Raw genomic sequence first — 21,090 nt, 5'->3', positions numbered from 1 at the left:
TAGCTGACTTTGTATAAGAAAATGCTTATGGAGATTTAGAGGATGCTGGAATCTAAAAAAGACATATTACAGAAGCAACAGGAAAAACCAGAAAGAAGAGCTCAATAATCTATAAATTTAAAACCTCTGATCTAGGGGCACCTGGCTAAGTCAGTAGTGTGTAACTCTTGATCTTGAGGTTGTGAGTCTGAGCCGCCCATTGGATGAAGAGATTAAAAATAATTTTAGGGGTGCCTGGGTGGCTCAGGTCATGATCCCAGGGTCCTGGAATCGAGCCCCGCATCGGGCTCTCTGCTCAGCAGGGAGCCTGCTTCCCCCCCCTCTCTCTGCCTGCTGCTCTGCCTACTTGTGATCTCTCTGTCAAATAAATAAATAAAATCTTTAAAATAATAGTAATAATAATAATAATTTTAAAAATCTTTAAAAAATTCTTTAAGAAAAAAAAACTTCTGATCTAAATTAAGAGTCAAATGAAAACCTCAAAAAATAAGCACTATTACAAGTTTTTTCAAACATATAAAGGCCTCATAGGAAAAAAATCTAATACACAATTCAAAGATACAAAATCAAATTCAAATTAAAACCCTGATATTATTTTTAATCCATGACTTAGGAAAAAAAGTAATTCAGGTCCTTAAAGTTGACAATGAGGTATACATGCAAACCAACTGAGGGTCAGTTGGTCCAAAATTAGAAAATAAAATTTTGCCTTTCACCCGTTCTTCCACTTCTGGCAACAGAGAAAAAGGAAAAATGCACCAAAATATACGGGCATGGGTATGCATTACATCATAATTAGAAATAAACAGTATTCAACAAAAGTGAATTGAAGTACAATTATTAAATACCACATTTTGAAGATTTAATGCTATGAATAAATGTTAGCCATAAAGAATTAAGAAGGGTAATTAATAATTAATTAATTTAAAAGGGATGAGGATTCAAAACTATTTGGGAGGGGAAGAATAATTCTATTTGGTTTTGCAGAAAAGGTATGTTTGTGTTGTGAGTTTTAGGGGGAAGACTAAGAAACCAACACATCAGTAGGTTTACGGCTAACAAATAAATCATTCATATTTTCTTTTTCTGTAGCTTTAAATATCTTACCAAAAAAAAAAATAGAAAATAAATAAATATTACACATATTCTTTTCAAAAATCCACAACACGGACACCTCCCTGGCTCAGTCAGTCAAGCGTGCACGTCTTGATCTCCGGGTGGTGAGCTCAAGCGCGACGTTGGACATGAAGCGTACTTAAAAAATAAACCAAAAATCTGCAACAATTACCAACACCCATTATGTACAGCTCCTCCTAAACCCAAGTTCAAGCTTTGCTGTCGAAATACCAAAACCCCACGAAGGCCATGTGTATAGAACTCCGTAAAGCTAGTTCCTGGCAGCATGTGGGTAGAGGGCTACCAGTTCACAAGTTCAGAAAGCAGATGAAATTTGAGAAGAAAAGTAAACATCCAATGAGAAGATGAAAACTCGGTTTTTCCCTGCAAGGTGGGCCTTGTCTCCAGGCAGCACTTCCTGCCCGGACTCATTTCAACTTTCTCGCCTGCATCCGGAGGCGAACACGTGGAAATCACCAAGGTGGCCTCAGATTTTCAAATCCCTAGACATGCAGAAGGTCAGCAGATACAGGATGGTAATCATGGTCAACAGCTCACCTCAAAAGACTAGCCCCTTTTTTAAAACTACAAAACTGAAATAACAATGCCAGTGGGGGTAGAGGTTTAAAGCAGTGAGCCAGGCTCAACCTTCCATCAGAATCACCTGGAGCACAGGCTTAAACCCCACCCCTACCCCAAGTTTCTACATAATTTACAGAACTGGTCTGGAATGGGTGCCAGAGAACTTGCATTTCTAACAAGCACCTGGGTGACGGTGGTGCCGCCGAAGGTGTGAGGACCGTGTTTAGAGGACAGCCGCCCTCAAGCCGCCCTTAAGACAGACATCCTCAAGCATGAATGGTTTCACGTGCACCAGTTCATCTCCAACAGCAATGACTTTAAGAAAATCAGGCCTAAGACAAAGAAAGAAAGAAAAAGAAAAAAGAAAATCCAGCCTACAAGCACAAAGGTATGTTTGGAATAGCCTTCTCCATGCATTTAAGAACACGGGTCCCAACAGGAGAGGCTCAGTCCAGCAGGTGCAAACACGCGCTCAGGGGCCAGACTGCCTGACTGGGGATCCTGCTCTACCGCGACACAGCTGTGTGATCCCAGGCCATCAGGTGCAAGACAGAAGTAAGACCTCCTTCCCCCGAAGTAGGAAGTGGAAGAGCTCCTTCCCCCGCAGTGGAAACAGCTCCTAAGGGAGTCATCAATCTGAGTCCTCACCGGCCCATTTCATGCACACACCTTGTGAAAAACCCATAAACAGAAAGTGCTCCCAGAGTTCCTTGCCCTGCCTGAGTTAAGGAGATGTTTGCCTACTCCATTATTATTTATGATAACCACACCCAAATTCCTTCTTCTACCCATATTCTTCTTTCCTTAAGAGAGGGGCCAAAGGACCAAGAGATGTCCCCACACACAGAATACACCACCATCAAAACAAGCCTAAGAGAGCGCTCACCCCCTTGGGATCTCCAAGGCTTTCCCATAAAAAAAGTTCAAACATGGGATGCCTGGATGGCTCAGTTGGTTAAGCGGCTGCCTTCGGCCTGGGTCATGATCCCAGCGTCCTGGGATCGAGTCCCACATCTGGCTCCTTGCTCAGCAGGGAGCCTTCTTCTCCCTCTGCCTCTGCCTGCCATTCTGTCTGCCTGTGCCCTCTTTCCCTCTCTCTCTCTGACAAATAAATAAATAAAAGCCTTAAAAAAAAAAAGTTAAAATATCAGAATGTGGGAACGATTAAAGCCTGAGGGTTGGTTTAGGGTCTAGAAACAGAAGATCTAATTATCAGCCAAGCCTAATTACAGCCCACAGGTTCGGGCCCACCTAGTTCATGGTCCCGGCTACCACATGGAAAACCAGCCACCTGTGTCACCTCTCTGAGCCGTTTTTCACCTGCGTACTCTCCTAGCTCAGGGACCCTCCAGTGATTTTAGGGCGATAGGACTCCTGGACAGGACCAACCACATTAAGACCGTGGATCACTTCTCCAAAGCCTAGAGATCAGGAAACCCCACAGCCTTCAAGGACCCCATCTCCAGAGCTGGTCCTCAAAGGTGGAAATGGAAATAATTGCAAAAGGGAAAGCGGCTGTGCAAAACACATTCTCCAGCTGTGGTTACGTGTGTCCCAGACAAACGCTAAACGTGTTCGAGAACAGTGTTCCCATTCATGAAATAAAGTGAAACGAAATCTGCCACCACGAGATCTCAGGACACACCGTGTGAGTCCCACGCGGACAAAGGGAGACAGAGCAGGACGTGGTCGCAAACACAGGAGCCGGTGGAGTGTGCAGCTCCGGGTCACGTACGGCATATCGGTATATCGGAAGAGCTGGGGACGCCGTGGGGGGTGGCAACGGTCCAGGGCACTAGTTAGCCCTTGGTTTAGATAAAGGAGGCTGTTCAGAAGCTGCTTGCTTAGGAAGAAAAAGGTGCAGCTCGAGTTTACGAGAAGGGCGAATCCCGGAGCGATGCGGGGCGAGGCGGCTGCGGCTGGAGGCGGGGGGATCCAGGAGGTGCTCCCTCTGGGCAGGAATTCTCCCCGGGCAGCCTCGGATCTCCCCCTCCCCAACCCCTGCTGCGGCGGCGGCCGCCGCGGCCGCTCCGGCTCCTCCTCCCCCTCCTCCCAGACCCTGGAGGCTGGCGAGGCCGCCGACGCCCAGGCAGGGGGCCCCTGTGAGTCCCCGCCACCAGGTCCCCGGCTCCCCTCCCCAGCCCTGCTCCCGCCCGTCCGCGCGCCAGGGCGCGGGCGGGGACCGCGGGGCCGGCGTGGGGTGGCCTCACCCGCGGCCAGAAGCCGCACGGCGCCGGCGGCCGGCGCTCCCCGCCACGACCCTCTCCCCTCCCGCCCCAGAAGGCGCCGGCGGCCGCGGGCAGGCGCGTGGCGGCGGCGGGGGGATGCGGCCGCTCGGGCGGGGCGCTCACCAGAAGAACACGCGCGAGCAGAGGTTGGCGTTCTGCAGCGGGTTGGGCTTCACGTCCGGGTACACGGGCAGCATCTCGCCGCCGGGGTCGCGCTGCTCCGGGAGGCGCCGGCGGGGATGCTGGAGCTCCGGCGACCGCGCCGGTCCCCTGGGCGGGAGCCCGAGAACCAGCCGCTTCCGGGAGCGGAGCGCCGGCGGCCCGCCCCGTTCCCGCCCCCCGGGCCGCGCGGCGGCGGCGGCGGCGGCTGCTGCGCTGCTGCTAAAGCCGCCGCCGGGAGCCGGGAGTGCAGGCGGCGGGAGCGGGCGGCGGTGAGCACGCCGCCGGTCCCCCGTGCAGCGCCAGGCGAGGCCGCCCGCGGCGTCCGATGAAGGCGGGTAGGCCGAGCCGGCGGCCCGCGGGCGCCCACGTGCTCTCACGGGGCTGCGAACTTTGCAGAAGTTGGCGCTCCGGACCCGGGCGCCCGGCAGAAGGGGCGGAGGGGAGGCGCCGACCCTGCCCACCCCGCGGCTCGGCGACGCCCCCTGGGCTGCGGCTTGCGGAGCACGTGGGGGAGCAGCCGCACCAAGTTAGCCTTCTGGGCTTGCTGCCCTCATCAGGACCAAACAAGGGTGCTGTGGGAGGTTCCCCAACGTGAGAGCCAAACCTGTGACCTCGGCCAAGAGCAGGATTGAGCACAGATTAAACTGGTGGAGCTCCAAGACCTAAAGAAAGGTAGCAGGATTGGAAGAACTCTGACGGGGACATGAACGCGCGCCATCGCTGGGGGCAGGCTTTTTGCATCTCACAGGTTGCACTGCGCCGAGGAGCACCTGTCGGCTTTTTATCGCCCTCCGAGACTGGGAAGGCGGCTACGCAGAGAAGAGAGCCAGCTTTATGATTCCTTTCATCGTGGCCTCAGAGCCTAGCAGAGGAGAAGTGGCCAACATAGCCTGCCTTACCGAACACCGGTGTGTGCACTGCCGGAACCTTACTTCCCTTCTGACTCCAACAAGGCCGGAGTCAAGGAGGTGTTAAGACCCCTGTTTTCCAGATGGGAAAGATAAGGCTTAAGGACAAAACTTTTACACCGTCGTAGAGTCATTAATGATGAAACCCGACCGGGACTCAGAGTCCAACATGGTCTGTCCCACTGGTGATGGTCAGTGTGTGCAGAAAGTGCCAGGAGGGAGGAATGAATGATGGCAGGGCTTCTAATGAACAAAATCTCGGACTCCTGCTCGAAGTCTTCAGTTGTCCTGTGGCTCTCTTGCCAGTGCTCAGCAGTTTCTCTTCCCTCCAACCCTAAATGAAGGGGAAAAAAACAAGGTTACATGGCATTTATAGCAAGATCACTTTGTTTTTAAGATTTTATTTGAGAGAGAGCGAGCACAGGCAGGGTGAAGGGCAGAGGGAGAAGGAGACTCCCTTCTGAGCAGGGAGCCCCTCGCAGGACTCATTCAAGGAACTCAGGATCATGACCTGAGCCAAAGGCAGCAGCTTAACCGATGGAGCCAGGCAGGTGCCAACAAAATCACTTTTTTAAAAATATTAGGTGAATTCTACCCCCAAGGGGTGACTCAAGCTCACCACAAGAGATCAAGAGTCACACGCTCTACGGACTGAGCCAGCCAGGTGCCCCAAGATCATTTTATTTTTTGGTATTTTCCCATTTACCGTGGCTAAAATGGTGTTATGGATCATGGCTTTTTGGTTACCTGAGGTGGAACAGGTAAAAGGAATTAAGAGTCCACTTACCATGATGAGTACGGAGTAATGTACAGAATTGTTGAATCATTATACTGTGCACCTGAAACTAATATAACACCACGTGGGGCGCCTGGGTGCCTCAGGCGGTTAAGCATCTGCGTTCTCTCAGGTCATGATCCCGGAGTTTTGGGATCGAGTCCCCCTCTGACTCCCTGCTCAGTCGGGAGTCTGCTTCTCCCACCACCTGCTCATGCATACACACTCTCGCTCTCACTCTCTCTTTCCCTCAGGAACCAGATATTCCAAGGGCCCATGTTTCCACCCGGAAACCCATTAAAAAAAAAAAAATGGCATTTGGGCACCTGGGTGGCTCAGTCATTAAGCTCCTGCAGTCAGCTTATGTCACGATCCCAGGGTCCTGGGATCGAGGCCCACATCAGGTTCCCTGCTCCTTGGGAAGCTTGCTTTGCCCTCTCCCACTCCCCCGGCTTGTGTCCCCCAACCTCTGGGTCTCTCTCTGTCAAATAAATAAATAATCTTTTAAAGAAATGGCTTTTTAGTTTCAATTATGCAAGATGAACAAGTTCTGGAAAACTGAGAGAGCAATGTGACCATCATTGGCAATACTATGTTGTATGCCTGAAATCGGCTGAGAGCGTCAATCTTGGATGTTTTCAAGAAAACAAGGAAGATGGTTAAGCCATGAAGTAATGGGTATGCTGATTGGCTTGGTTCAAATACCGTGCACTATGTGTGCCTAATGAGTCATCAGGTTGTACAGCTTAGATAGATAAAAATTTTGATTGTCAATATATCTCAGTAAAGCTGTGGGGGGTTATGGCTTTTAAAGAAAGCTTTACTGTATTCAAACATTTTTTATAAGTCAAATGTATAAGAATGGCAAAATATTGATAATTTCTAGTTGATAGGTGATGGGGGTTTATTATACTATTTCCTTGACATTTCATGTATGTTTCAGAATTTCTGTTACAAAAAGGAAGACTATTAGGTCTGAATATTGTAAGAAAACCGTGATTATTCAGTTACTGCCTTTCTCTGTGAGCTTTCTCAGATAATGCAATCTATAAATCTAAACAATCAGCCCTCCCCTGATTGCAGTTCTCTTTGAAACTCTGTGAATTTTCCAGCCCTGTAAATGCTCAGCCACCACATCTAGTCAAAGATAAAGACCCTGGGGCACCTGGGTCACACTGTCGGTTAAGCCTCCGGCTCTTGCTTTCAGCTCAAGCCCTGAGATCAGGGTTGTGAGATCAAGCCCCAAAGTGGACTCCACACCCAGTGTGAAGTCAGCTTGAGATTCCCTCTCCTTCTGCCCCTCCCTTCTCTTTCTCTCTCTCTAAAATAAACAAATAAATCTTTTTTAAAAGTGGGGGCACCTGAGTGGCTCTGTGGTTTAAGCATCTGCCTTCAGCTCAGGTCATGATCCCATGGTCCTGGGATCCAGCCCCGTGTCTGTCTCCCTGCTCAGTGGGGAAGTCCACCTCTCCCTCTCCGTCTGCTCTCCCCCTGCTCATACTCTCTCAAATAAATAAATAAAAATCTTTAGAAAAAAAAAAAAATGAAGACCTCTCACTGAAGTTAGACGTCTAATGACTTCCCTTGTCACTCTGTCCCAGGCCACTCTCTCCAGCCTCTGCAACTCTCAGAATGATAGTTAGCAGGCTCCAAACTGCCAAAAACACTCTGTCCCTTTAGCTTCTACTGAGTTTTGTTTTTTGGTTTGTTTGTTTTTTTTAACTAAGATCTTTTGAAACCTTTTACCATTATTTCCTGTCAGTGAGCTAATACGGCATTTAGAAGGTTGACTGAGAACCTGTGTTGAATTGTAGAGAGAAGATTAGATTCGGAGCCAGGGGACCAAGGATCTAGACTTTTCACTCATTAACTAAACTTCCTGGTCCTTATTTTTCTCAGGTCTAAAACAGGAATCAAAATTCTCCAGGCTTCCTACTTCCTACAGAGTTACTGTGAGCCTCATAACTCATAAGTATACTTCATGAAACATAAGACAGCATGCAAATAAAAAGGGTTTTTTTGGGCGCATGGGTAGCTCAGTCGGCTAAGCGTCTGCCTTCGGCTCATGATCTCGGAGCTCTAGTTCTGGGATAGAGTCCCACATGGGGCTCCCTGCTCAGCGGGGAGTTTGCTTCTCCCTCGGACCCTCCCCCATCTCATACTCTCTCTCCAATAAATACAAAAAAAAATTTTTTTAAGTTTTTTGTTTCATTCATTCAACAAATGCTCAGTGAATGCCTTTCGGTATATGACAGGCACAGGCACAGAGTTTGCAAAGCTTGACCTGCACATGTTCTTTGATCTTAAATAAACAGTTCAGTACTATAAAGAGGCAGTAAAGTTGGAGAGGAAGGGGAGCGATTGAAAACCTCACACATTGCTGGTGGGGATACAAAAACGTACAACTGCAAAATGACATTACCCAGGAATTGCACTCCTCGTATCCATTGGTTTGGAACCATCCCAAGAGGACCCCACCACCACCACCACCGCCGCCGTGTAATCTGAAATTGGCTGCTGTACTTAAAGGGCAGGGACAGACCCAAGAAAGAGGCAGGTCATTCCAGCTGGAAGGCAACAGTGGTCGCAAGCGAAGAGAACTTCCATACAAGGCTTGTCTTGAGGGGACAGCAAGACAAAAGCAACCCCACACCCACCAGGCAAATCTTTTTTTTTTTTTTTTTAAGATTTTATTTATTTGAAAGAGATCGAGTATGAGAGGGGGAAGGTCATAGGGAGACGCAGACCCCCTGCTAGGCAGGGAGCTCAATGCAGGACTGGATCCCAGGACCCCAGGACCATGACCTGAGCTAAAGACAGTCGTTCAACCAACTGAGCCACCCAGGCGCCCCCCACCAGGCAAATCTGAAGTAGGTTCACTCACACAGAACAAACAAGTTCTCTCAACACCACATCATTATCTCAGGGCTATGTCCTGGGGGCAGTGGAGCCCCCATTCCAAGGTCAAAGAAGGAGGCGAGCAGACCGATTGCTGGGGTGCAGCTCATGGGTCACCTGGTGGTCATGTCTTTTCAATGACATACCCCAACATCTTTGCCCAAGATAAATGAAAACATGTGTCCAAAAACGTAAAATACAAAACCAAAAACTTAAATGCAAATGTCCTAAGCAGCACTATTCATAAAAGCCAAAAAATATATATTGTGTTGGGAGGCAGTGAGAACCAAATGTCCATCAACTCACTAACCGAGGAGCGGAAAAATAAAATGTGGTCTTACACACAATGGAATATTATTTAAGGAAGGACACGGATGCATGCTATAACACGGATGAACATTGAAAATCTTATGCTGAGTGAGTGGAGTCCGTCATTGACTACTGAGGAGGGATAGTGAACATCTAGAGGGAGACTCCGTCCTCTCCTACTTGGTGATTTATTCCCAAACCTCAGAGACATGATACAAATTTGTGCTTTTACAAACCATAAATTACTAGATGGTCCTTGGGATCCCTCTCAAATACTCAAAGCATCGAGTATGAAATCTGTAGTAGGTAGACACGCTAATAATACAGTACTAAAATGGCCCAGCTGGGCGGCACCTGAGCGGTTCAGACAGTTAAGTGTCTGCCTTCTGCTCAGGTCATGATCTACAGGGTCCCGGGATCGAGCCCCACATAGGGCTCCTGGGTCAGCAGGGAGTCTGCTTCTCCCCCTCCTTCTGCCTCTCCCCTTGCTCATGCTCTTTCTGTATCTTTCTGTTTCAAATGCATAAATAAAAATTTTTTAAAGATTTTATTTACTTATTTGACAGATAGAGACCACAAGTAGGCAGAGAGGCAGGCAGAGAGAGGGAGGAAGCAGGCTCCCTGCTGAGCAGAGAGCCCGATGCGGGGCTCAATCCCAGGACCCTGTGATCATGACCTGAGCCGAAGGCAGAGGCTTTAACCCACTGAGCCACCCAGGTGCCCCTAAATAAAATTTTTTTAATAAAAAATAAAATGGCCCAGCTGAGCAGAGCTGCTCTTGAAACATTTTTCTCCCAAGAAATATGGGACAAATGGCATCCGCCCTTTAAACATACTCCAGTGAGCATACACAGCAGGGCACAACTGCTCCATGGGTCCCCCTTCTAGTAAGTCACCACCTCCATATCCTCAGGGGTGGATGCCCAACTCAAATTCAGCCAATCATAACACACTATGGTCATGGCCAAAGGGATGGGCCCAGAGACAAGTTCATGGCCCAAACCAGTCGACTGGCTTTTTCTCCTGAGATTTTTTTCCCCTCCTGAAGCTAGAAAGAGAAAACCTCACTTTCCTTTTCTGATCAGGGAGTTAAAAAGTTATGACCCATAACTGCTGGTAGCCATGTCTCCCACATACATGGAGAAGCCTGAAAGAATAAAGCAGGTACCCAAAGGAAAGTCACACAGTCAACAATTATTTAGTAAACACCGACTGTGTGCCAAGAAGAAATGTTTCCGGAAGTAGGGATACCTAAGAGAAAGAAGAGTTTAAAAAAAAAAAGAAAGAAAGTAAGAAGAGTAATATGAAGGAGACTCTTGGTGCTATCAGATCTTTGGGGTTCCTGAAACTGATAGTATCCTTAGTGCCATAACAGGAGCTATCACTCTCCATCATAGTCTCTGTCACATCTCCAGGTCAAAGCCAACTTTCTCTGCTTAAGGGTCTTTTTCTGGCTATGGAAGCACATTGGGCCCATTTGCAAGGAAAGGCAGGGCCCTGTAATCGACCCCCAAATGATGGGGACCAGGTAGATGAATGCTCCAGTCTCCTCGTCTGACAGCTGAAATATTGTCTCCCTTTGCTGTCTAGCAGGATGGAACCCAGCCGTAAGCCCCAGCGTGCCTGCTTAGACACCCCTGGTTGGCCTCCTCCTTTCTCTGTCTCACTTCTCCATTCCCTACAAATGTTTTTCTGGGATCACCTCCAAAATAAACTACATCCATTCAAGTCCTCACCTCAGGTGTGCTACGGTGGGAACCCAAACGAAGACACCGTAACCCCTGGGTTGTCCAACAGAACAGCACTCTTCACACGAGGATCCTGAAGACTTAAATGCACGTCATCCAAATGGAGATGTGTTGTAAGTGTAAAAAAATAAACACTTTTAAAAACAATACAAACAAATATTTACCGTCTCTTTTATGACTTCTTACATTTGTTACATACTGAAATGATAATGATATAGTTTTGAATATAAGTGCTGTCCAGAGCTGACTACCAAAAAAGAATTCTTGAGGCATCTTTGGTGCAAAAAGATGACCTTATGAAAGGATGGGCACAGGACCCAGGGCAGAAAGAGCGGCACTGGAGGGGCACCTGGGTGGCTCAGTCAGTTCAGCCTCTACCTTCAGGTTGGGTCATGATCCCAGGGTCCCGTGCGGCAGGAAGTCTGTTTCTCCCTCTCCTGTTCCCCTTGTTTGTGCTCTCGGACACACGCCAGCTTGCTCTCTCTCTCTGTCAAATAGATAAATAAAATCTTCCCCCAAAAAAGAGAGTTGCTCTTGGAGCAATTAATTTTATACTATGGGTTTGAAGGAGGTAGACCCTCAGGATGCTGGCGGCCTTGCTATTATCAAGCTAAGTTTGGTCTTCCCTCTAGCGAGTCATTAACAGTATGGCAGTTGGAAGTTTCCTGGAAGAATAACACCCATATCCCCACCCAGGATGGGGAGGCGGGAGAGTCGGGGTGTCAGCTTGTGTGGTTGTCTGCCGCTGGCCTTCTGCTTCCTCATCCGTAGTATTTTGGACACACCGATTTAAAAATATCTTGCTAATACTGGTTTCAATTTCTCTCATTCTTTTTACTTTTTTTTTTTTTAAGATTTTACTTATGTGAGAGAGAGCGCGCGCACAGTAAAAGTGAGAGCACTGGCAGGGGCTGGGGCAGAGGGAGAAGCAGACTCCCCGCTGAGCAAAGAGCCCAACGTAATGGGGGATCCATCCCGGGAGCCTGGGATCATGACCTGAGCCAAAGGCAGACGCTTGACCGCTGAGCCACCCAGACGCCCCTCCTCTTTACTTTTTTAAAGTGACAACTACAAAACTTAAAATTACAGATGTGGCTCACTGTGTATTTCTGGGGACAGCATTTCTGTAACCAATGGATAGGCTCTAACACCACTAATTGCTGTCCTACTTAGAAAGCAAATGAATAAGATTGGTGCCGTTTTATAAATGACCTTGAAAGTGCTCTGCTTTGTAAAAAGAAGTCATCCTTAGGTTTCAGAACTTTTAAAAAAAATTTTATTTATTGGGGCGCCTGGGTGGCTCAGTGGGTTAAAGCCTCTGCCTTCGGCTCAGGTCATGATCCCAGGGTCCTGGGATCGAGCCCCACATCGGGCTCTCTGCTTGGCGGGAAGCCTGCTTCCTCCTATCTTTCTGCCCGCCTCTCTGCCTACTTGTGATCTCTGTCAAATAAATGAATAAAATCTTTTTAAAAATTTTTATTTATTTATTTGACAGAGAGAGAGATCACAAGTAGGCAGAGAGGCAGGCAGAGAGAGAGAGGGGGAAGCAGGCTCCCCGCCGAGCAGAGAGCCCGATGCGGGGCTCGATCCCAGGACCCTGGGATCATGACCTGAGCTGAAGGCAGACCCTTAACCCACTGAGCTACCCAGGCACCCAGAACATTCTTAATAGTAATGAAATACTTGGGGCACGTGGGTGGTTCACCCCTGCTCCCCCATCCCTGCTCAGCGAAGAGTCTGCTTCTCCCTCTGCCCTTCCCCCCACCCTCACACTTATGTTCTCTTTCACTTGCTCTCTCTTTCTTTCAAATAAATAAATAAAATCTTAAAAAATAATATAAATATAAATATATAAATATATCTGCTCTCACCTATCAAACCACCACAGATTTTTAAAAAGGAAATACCCCATTTTGGGGCACCTCGGTGGCTCAGTTGGTTTAACATTGGACTCTTGGTTTCAGTTGGGGGTCATGATCTCAGGGTCCCAAGATCTAGCCCTGCCTAGGCTCTGTGTTCAGAGCGAGTCGGCTTGAGATTCTCGTTCCCTCATTCCCTCTGCCTCTGCCTCTCCCCTCTCAAAAAAATAAATACATCTCTAAAATCAATCAATCATCTATCATCAATCAATAATGAATCACTCTAAACGAGTACTTTTTGCACACCTACTGTACATCAGGTTACCTTCAAAGCACTGGGGGTCAAGTATAGGAGATAAACAGTAAACAGTAAGGTAGCAAGTAAGTAAACGAATGAGCAAGATAATTTCAGGTTTGATGAAGACTAGGAAGGAAAATCAGCAGCGAACGAGAGTGCTGGGAGATGGCTGGTGAGCAGATTTACGTTGGGCAGTTAGGAACACTGCTCAAAGGACAGACTTGAGCTGAAACATGAAAACCAAGGAACCAGGCTTGTGTAAATCTGAGAGCAAAATACCAAAAATCTGAAATTAAAATTAAAAATCTATGGCATTACATGGTATAACATGGGGAGAGAAAGCAGCTTTAGACAAAGACGAGAGAGAGAACTCTTCTTGGATCCTTAAGAGAGGGGAGGACACACAGCAAACCACCCCTCCCAAGAATGGGGAGGCGGACAGGTGAATCCTGGGTACCCAGGCTCCCCTGGCCGGAAGGGGCAGGGAAGGGACCTGAACAGTGGCTGATTAATTGCTGGAGGCTCAGTGTGCGCAAGCCTGAAAGTTAAAAAGTCCAGGGGGACCCAGTCATGGAGGGACCCCCACAATATTGTAAGATTTACTTCGTTTTACCAGGTCCCTACAGTTCGCATCAGAGAGAAATCCCCTCGGGCTTCCCGCGGGGGTGAAGGGAAAAGGAACCATTTTTGAAACATACCAGAATGCTCAAATCTTAACAAGGCCTGGCCTCTAGAAGAAACAAAGGTAAGAATTATATCCAACTTCTCAGCACCCACGCAAACAAAGAGAGTGGAGTGCAAATGTTAAGTGCTGAGAGAAGACAAAGCACCAACCTCTGTACCTTTGAAACGGTCTTTCAGGAGCGAAGGTGAAATAAAGACGTTCTCAGACAAACAAAAAGGGAGGGATGTTTTTGCCAGTAGACCTGCCTTGCAAAAACAAAACAAAACAAAAAATAACGTTAAAACACGTTCTCTCGAGAGAAGGAAAATCACGGAGGTCAGAAACTCAGATCTACATAAAGGAAGGGCCTGGAAGGAGTTAAGTGAGTTGTGCAAGGGGACAGATAACTGGTATATTGCAAGCTCCGCACAGAGGGCCGCCGTGGGAGCAGATCTTACAAGAGGCACGTCTTAAGAGCAGTGGTGAAAGCAACAGAGAAGTGGTCAGGGGTCCTCGCAGACAGGGTGTTACCCTCCGCTCCCCGTGTCTCCGCTTTCACTTCCCGCCCGTGGTAATCACGTGCTTACACCTCATCGACAGACTCGGGATCAGCCATGTCTTTGACCTGAATATTGATTCATGTTCACCGCACTCATTGACTCAGCTACAGAGTCTGTATTCTTAACAGCTGACTATGCCTGAGCCCTGGTGAGTAAGATGATTTTTTCTTTTTCTTTTTTTTCCCTACTTCCTAAAGTGGATTTCACTAGATTCTTCCTGGTAATGGTTATTTTACCACTGACCACAGTCGGCAAGAAGGAGGAAATGAGATTAAACTTGCAGTTGGGGATAAGAAGCCAGGGAAAAGGGGCAGCTGGCCCTTAGCCCAAAGCTGGTAGCTTGGCTAAGAGAGCCTGGTATGCCACGTTTTCAGATAAGCTGGTCTGTAAGGAAACATGTAACCCACGTCAGGTGTCTCTGCCAAGTTCAGAACCAAACTATGTGGTCCGGTTTGCTGGTACCCAGGAAGAGTTGCCACTCTCTAAACTGAGACCAAATTCTAAGCCCAGAAGTTGCTACCTGTTTCACCAACTGGGGTGCACGTGTGCAATTTTTCATTCTTCGACAGCCAGACTGCTTAAGTCTTCACTTGTCAACCCAAACAGCCAGACCGGCTCCTTCTAGCCTCTATCTGCATGTGCTATGGGACCTCTAACTTTACTCTGCTACCCTCAAGCCATTTTTCTTTCCTTTTTTCTTTTTTAAGATTTATTTATTTATTTATTTATTTGAGAGACAGAGAGCACACACGTGAGCAGGAGGGGGAGACGGAAAGAATCTCAAGCCGACTCCCTGTGGAGTGCAGAACTCAGTGCAAGGCTTGAGCTCATGACCTTGACACCATGACCTGCGCCAAAACCAAGAGTGGGATGCTCAACCAACTGAGCTTCTCAGGCGCCCCCTAAAACCACCTTTCTTATTTGAAATTTAGACTTTTGTCCAGTGACCGAATATCAAACATTGCCATCCATCCCTGCCTACCAACTTGTTCAGTTACTATAAAACAACCATTTCTGCACTATAAATTTAAAAACTTGTTTGCAGATCGATTTGAGTGCTTTATTATATTTTCCTGCAATGTTTAAAATAAATAAATGGCAGATGGAGAAAATTAATATGCTAACATTAACTAGCAATAATGCAATTAAGGCAAAGATGGAGAAATCATGAAGTGGACCAAGGGTGGTGCCTCTTCAGTCTGCTTTGGATACATATTGGAAGTACGCTGGTTGAGCGTACATTTAATTCTCAAGGATGAGAATTTTTTTTAAATCTTAGAAATACTTATAGCATCCTCATTCATAATTGCCCAAAGTTGAAAGCAACCAAGATGTCCTTCAGTAAGCGAATGGAGAAACAAACTGTGGTATGTCCAGACAATGGAATGTGATTTAACACTGAAAAGAAGTGATCTAGCGAGCCATGAAATGACATGGAGAAACTTAAATGCACATAAGTGAAAGAAGCCAGTTTGCAAAGGTTACGGACTGGATGGGTCTCACTGTATGACATTCTCAGGGAGGTAAAACTAGGGAGACAGTAAAAATATCAGTGGTTGGCAGAGCATGTAGGTTGGGGGGGGTGCGTGAACAGGCGGGGCACAGTGAAAATGCTCCGCATGACACCATAATGGTGGAGACATCATTACACAATTGTCAAAGCCCATACAATGCACAACACCAAGAGTGAACCCTAAAGTAAACTAGAGACTTTGAGTGACCGTGCTGTGTCAGTGTACGTTCCTGCTCAGCAGGGAGTCTGCTTCTCCCTCTCCTCCCAGTTTGTGCTCTCTCTCACTATCTCTGTCTCTCTCTCTTAAATAAAGTTATAGATTGACATTCCATATTAATAAAATATTCAATGATCCCTTAGAGAATTTCCCAGGCTTATACATCATCTGATAGAGATGCAACTTTCTTTGACTCAATCAAAAATTAGAAAGCCAGACATAGTGTTTGTCCTGTCAATTTTTGAAAAATAATTTATGAAACAACACCAGTTATCATCATCATCTTCTTTCCAACCCTTGCCAATTACATCATGGGGTCCATTTTTTTCTCCATTAAAAAAATTTTTTTTCGGTTTTTTAAATGTGACTTTAGTTAAACTAAGAGACATAGAATTTGAAGAAATACATTTATAAGATTAATTTGCATTGTCTATTATTAATGTTCAATCATTCTGGATATTCAGATACATTGTGGGACATTCAGAGATTTTAAAAAGCTGAAGTACTTTCTATACATAAAGAAATTTTGGAATTCTTTTTTTGTTTCCTGAGGGGAGACTTCCCTTCCTCCTCTTTGGTTGCCCTTTCAATTGCACTCTGGGAGAAGCTGTACATATAAAAGTAGCAAGCTGCATCTAAATGAAGTTCTAGGGGCGCCTGGGTGGCTCAGTAGGTTAAGTGTCTGCCTTCAGCTCAGGTCATGATCCCAGGGTCCTGGGATGGATCCCTGCATCAGGCTCCCCGATCAGGGGAGAACCTGCTTCTCCTTTCCCCCCTGCCTGCTACTCCCCCTGCTTGTGCTCTCTCTCTCCCTCTCTCTCTGTCAAACAAATAAATAAAATCTTTAATTTAATAAAATGATGATGAATACATGGGTTCCTATTTGTAAAGCACTAAAAATAATGCCTCAAACATAGTAAAAAACATACACGTTTTTTATGTAACTTTGATTAAAATAAATATATAAATAATATATTTGTTATATGGGGGGAAATGAATCGTATCTGTGGAGTCACACTTTCGGGTTAAAGCTTTTACTATAATGTGAGCAACAAAAATGAAGTCCATTATGTTTCAATATTAAAACAAAAAATGTTAATTTAAATGGGCATTATTCTAAAATACATTGTTGATGCCCTTCTAAAGGTGTGTGAGACAGAATGACAAATGTTATTTTTTATTCTTATTTTTTTAAAGATTTTTTTTTAAGATTTACTTATTTATTTATTATTTATTTATTTTAGAGAGCAAGGAGAGGGGCATAGGGAGAGGGAGATCCAGTCCCCAAGCAGACTGCACACAGGAGCCCGAGTGCGATCTCAATCTCACGACCCTGATCATGACTGGAGCTGAAACCAAGAGTCTGTCACTTAAGCGACGGAGTCACCCAGGCGCCCCAACAAATGTTATTATTTGGTATCATTACCAGCATACATTATTATGCCATTTGGTACAGTACTTTTAAGGCCTAATGAAACACAGGTGTAGGGTTTTATGGATTTACTTACACATATTTAATAAAAGCCATTTAACTCTTTAAAGTTACATTCCTGTTTTTCTCATATTTTTATTTCTTCTCCCTTTTCTAATAATATTTCATTTCTCACTATTTTTAAGGTAAGATTTACTGGGCCTTAAGTAAGGATCTGAGGATCTCTGCTAGGAATAATTATTAGCTCGGGCAGATAATTTTGGCAATTTAGATGCTTCTTGGTCTCAGTTGTCTTCTGTGAAATTGAAATTGTCTGAAGAAGGATGCCTGGGTGGCTCAGTCAGTTGAAGGTCCAACTCTTAATTTTGGCTCAGGTCATGATCTCAGCCCTGCGGGCTCTGGGCTCAGAAGGGAGTCTGTTTGTCCCTCTCCCTCTGCTTCTCCCCCTGCATGAGCTCTCTTTCTCTCTCAAATAAATAAATAAAACTTTAAAAGAAAGAAAGAAAGAAGGAAAGAAATTGCTTGAGGAGTGACAGCTGGAAAAGTGAATGTCATTGTAATGTGCTTTGGTTTACTAATAGCTTCATGAATGTTCCTAAACGATTTGTGAAAGTTTCCTCTTCTTTAAATACAAACTATTTCAAGAATACTAAAAAATCCACAGAATTTTACTTTAAAAATGTACATATATCCCAAGTAGATTATATAAAATGTTGACATTTGCCTAGATTTACTTAAGAATGTTTGTTAAAGAAGTAAGATGGGAACAAACCAAAAAACTAACGGAGGGAAGGCAAAGACTGAGCTCCGAGGCCTCCAACGTTTCCACGCAGAGAACCCACCCAAGGAGACTGAAGGGGACAAAGATGTGGTCACGGACATGAGGACCGTGTTTCTAGAAGGAAAGGCTGGAACGCACGCTTTTGAGACGCTATTAAGTTGAGGACTGAGGAGTAATGATGAGATTGGGCAAGGTGGGGATTTTGGGAAAATTAAAGCAGCACTTCAAAGAGAGGGAGACAGGAACCCCACACAAATGTATTGAGAGAATGACATGTGAAGGTGTGGAGACCGTGATTATACACAACTCCTTTGAGAAACTTTGCTGTGAGGAGGAACAGAAAAGAAATAATTACAGGCGGTGGAGTCCTTGAGAAGGTATTCATCGACAATGTGGACTATTTGGCGGCCAGTCTCTAATAAGACGGTGTCGTAGATGCTGCCCGCACCTGCCCAGCAGCCCTGGGCCTGTCCCAGTTTGCAGGACCCTGACTTCCTGCAGCTGCAGCCGAGGCCTTTCTCTGTCACCCGAGTCAGCCCTGCCCAAGCAGGAGGCAAGCCAGGAGTCCCAGGGAATTAACATCTCCCTCTGCCGCCTCCTCCAGAAGCCTCCAATCCATGCACTGACAAGAGCTGGTGTACAATGTTAACCTTAAAAACAAAACTGCCAGTTCTCTCACCAGCGAAGATGAGTTTATCTGGGACTAGCAGAAAAGTTGCAATCCAGCACAAGCAAGCTACAGCAAAGTCACAGGCAAGTCCCCAAAACAAAGCAAAAGACAGTCTTTCATTTTTTTAAAATTTTATTTATTTATTTATTTGATACAGAGAGAGAGATCACAAGTCGGCAGAGCAGCAGGCAGAGCGACAGGGGAAAGCAGGCTCCCTGCTGAGTGAGAGCCTAATGCGGGGCTTGATTCTAGGACCCTGAGATCATGACCCCAGCCCAAGGCAGAGGTGGCAGAGCCACCCAGGTGCCCCAGAAGACAGTCTTTTAAAGAGGAAAACAGGAGGCTGAGAAGGCCTGATACAAAGGAAAAGTCCATGAGGATGTCTGGGGGCCTCAGTGGGTTAAGGGGCCGCCTTCTGCTCAGGCCATCATCCCGGAGTCCTGGGATGGAGCCCTACAGTTGGGCTCCTTGCTCAGCGAGGAGCCTGCTTCTCCCTCTGCCTGCAACTCTCCCCACTTGTGCTCACTCTCTCCCTCTCTGAAACAAATACATTAAAAAAAAAAAAAAAAAAAAGGAAAACCCATGAGTGTGAATTGGCAGTTCCATATAGAGTGGCTTCTCATTGGCTGAGCTGCTACTGCCTCCCATTGGCTCGGCTGTTGCCAGGGGAGGAGGAAAGCCTTCCTTCCTCCTGCAGGGGGAGCAAAGTAGTATCCAGAGCAAGGTGGGTCTCTCCCTGTTGGGTCGGCCATTGACAAGGAGCCAGAGGGCAAGGGCACTCCGGGGACCAGCCTCCCAGCTCCATTCTAAACAAGATTTCCTTTGATTAATTTTCACATTTCTCCCTTTTAATCAAAATCTTTCCTTGGGGCGCCTGGGTGGCTCAGTGGGTTAAGGCCTCTGCCTTCGGCTCAGGTCATGATCCCAGGGTCCTGGGATCGAGCCCCGCATCGGGCTCTCTGCTCTCCAGGGAGCCTGCTTCCCTCTCTCCCTCTGCCTGCCTCTCTGCCTACTTGTGATCTCTCTCTGTCAAATAAATAAATAAAATCTTAAAAAAAAAAAAAAAAAAAAAATCTTTCCTTGACCGTCTCTCTAATGAATAGTCAAGTTCTTTATATTTAGTGGTTTTCTCCTGTAGTGACAAGAAGGACCTTTCCTGGTATTCCTATCTTATGGCAGGAGGAAAGTGCAGAGCTGCTGTAAATCACTTAAGCCCACGTTTGAGTAACCAGGAGGGTGAGGAGAGAGAAAAATCTTAGGAACCGTCCATCTAAAAATCTGTATCTTCTCAAGGCCGTTAAGTGTTGGGGATCACCTCATTGTTGAGTCAACGTCACCTTCAAGGGCACATTGCTTTTCTTTTTTAAAACAAGTTTGATAGGCAACAAAATACAAAACTTAAATTATGATACATCAAAACAGAAGATGTAGCATAATTCCAAATTGTATGATGGTTCTAAACTAGGACTCTAAGTCTGAAAGTGGCCAACTGGAATATTTATTGGCACTTACTCTGACACGGGAGGAAGGTTCTCCTTGCGAAGGCAAACCACAGTCATGTATGTGTCCTGGGTGTCTCTGTGCAAAGCAGGTGTGAAAGCAAAATCGCGAGTATTGCAAGCACACACTGAAGGAGGTAACCAAGTCCTTCTAGGAAGGAACGGTGCAGGTACAAATATAAAGCAGCGGTTGATGAACATTTTGCAGAGGGCGGAATGTCTTAAAATGGCAAAGACGTCTTAGAACACTATTGTTATCTCAGAATGAGTGTTTGGAACTAGATATGTTATGGCTAATACAGCTAGTAGGGTTGCAAATTCAGAGACCATGAATTTGGAAAAGAATCCAAAGTCAGTTACTAGTTGGGATGAGGGGCACCTGGGTGGCTCAGTCGGTTGAGCGTCCAACTCTTGATTTCGGCTCAGGCATCATCTCATGGGATGTGAGATTGAGTTCTGAGTTGGGCTCTGCACTCAGTGTGGAGTTTGCCTAAGAGTCTCCCTCTCCCTGCCCCCCTCCCCTGCTGCCTGCACACACTCTCTCTTTCTCTCTCTCTCTCTCTCTCCCTCAAAATAGGTGAATAAAATATTTTTAAAAAATAATCCAGGGCGCCTGGGTGGCTCAGTTGGTGAAGCATCTGCCTTCAGCTCAGCTCAGGTCTTGATCCCAGGGTCCTGGGACCAAGCTGTGCATGGGGCTCCCTGCTCAGTGGGGAGTCTGCTTCTCCCTCTCCCCACTGCTCATGCTCTCTCTCTCACTATCTCTCTCTCTTAAATGAATAAATAAAATCTTTTTAAAAAATAGTTCAGTTGAAAGAAGACTTTCGTGAATTCTGGACCCTCTTACCCTTCAGAAAAAGCAATGAAAAAT

The 21,090-nt window shown here is 46.3% G+C and overlaps 1 protein-coding gene across 2 annotated transcripts in view; it reads right to left on the bottom strand.

Annotated features, from left to right (window-relative positions):
- ABCC4 (ATP binding cassette subfamily C member 4 (PEL blood group)) overlaps positions 1-4,448 on the bottom strand; it is a 250,147-nt gene extending 245,699 nt beyond the window's left edge. Inside the window, exon 1 of one of the 2 annotated variants that reach the window (XM_080798652.1) lies at positions 4,050-4,448. In XM_080798652.1, the coding sequence (XP_080654778.1) occupies positions 4,050-4,123 (74 nt within the window). In that variant the 5' untranslated portion in view covers positions 4,124-4,448. The remainder of the gene's footprint in view (positions 1-4,049) is intronic. The other variant, XM_080798653.1, reaches the window with a different exon arrangement.
- Between the last annotated feature and the right edge of the window lie 16,642 nt (positions 4,449-21,090).

Source organism: Martes martes, assembly GCF_963455335.1.
Source record: "Martes martes genome assembly, chromosome: 3".
NCBI lineage: Eukaryota > Metazoa > Chordata > Mammalia > Carnivora > Mustelidae > Martes > Martes martes.
This window is presented reverse-complemented; position numbering and strand designations above follow the sequence as displayed.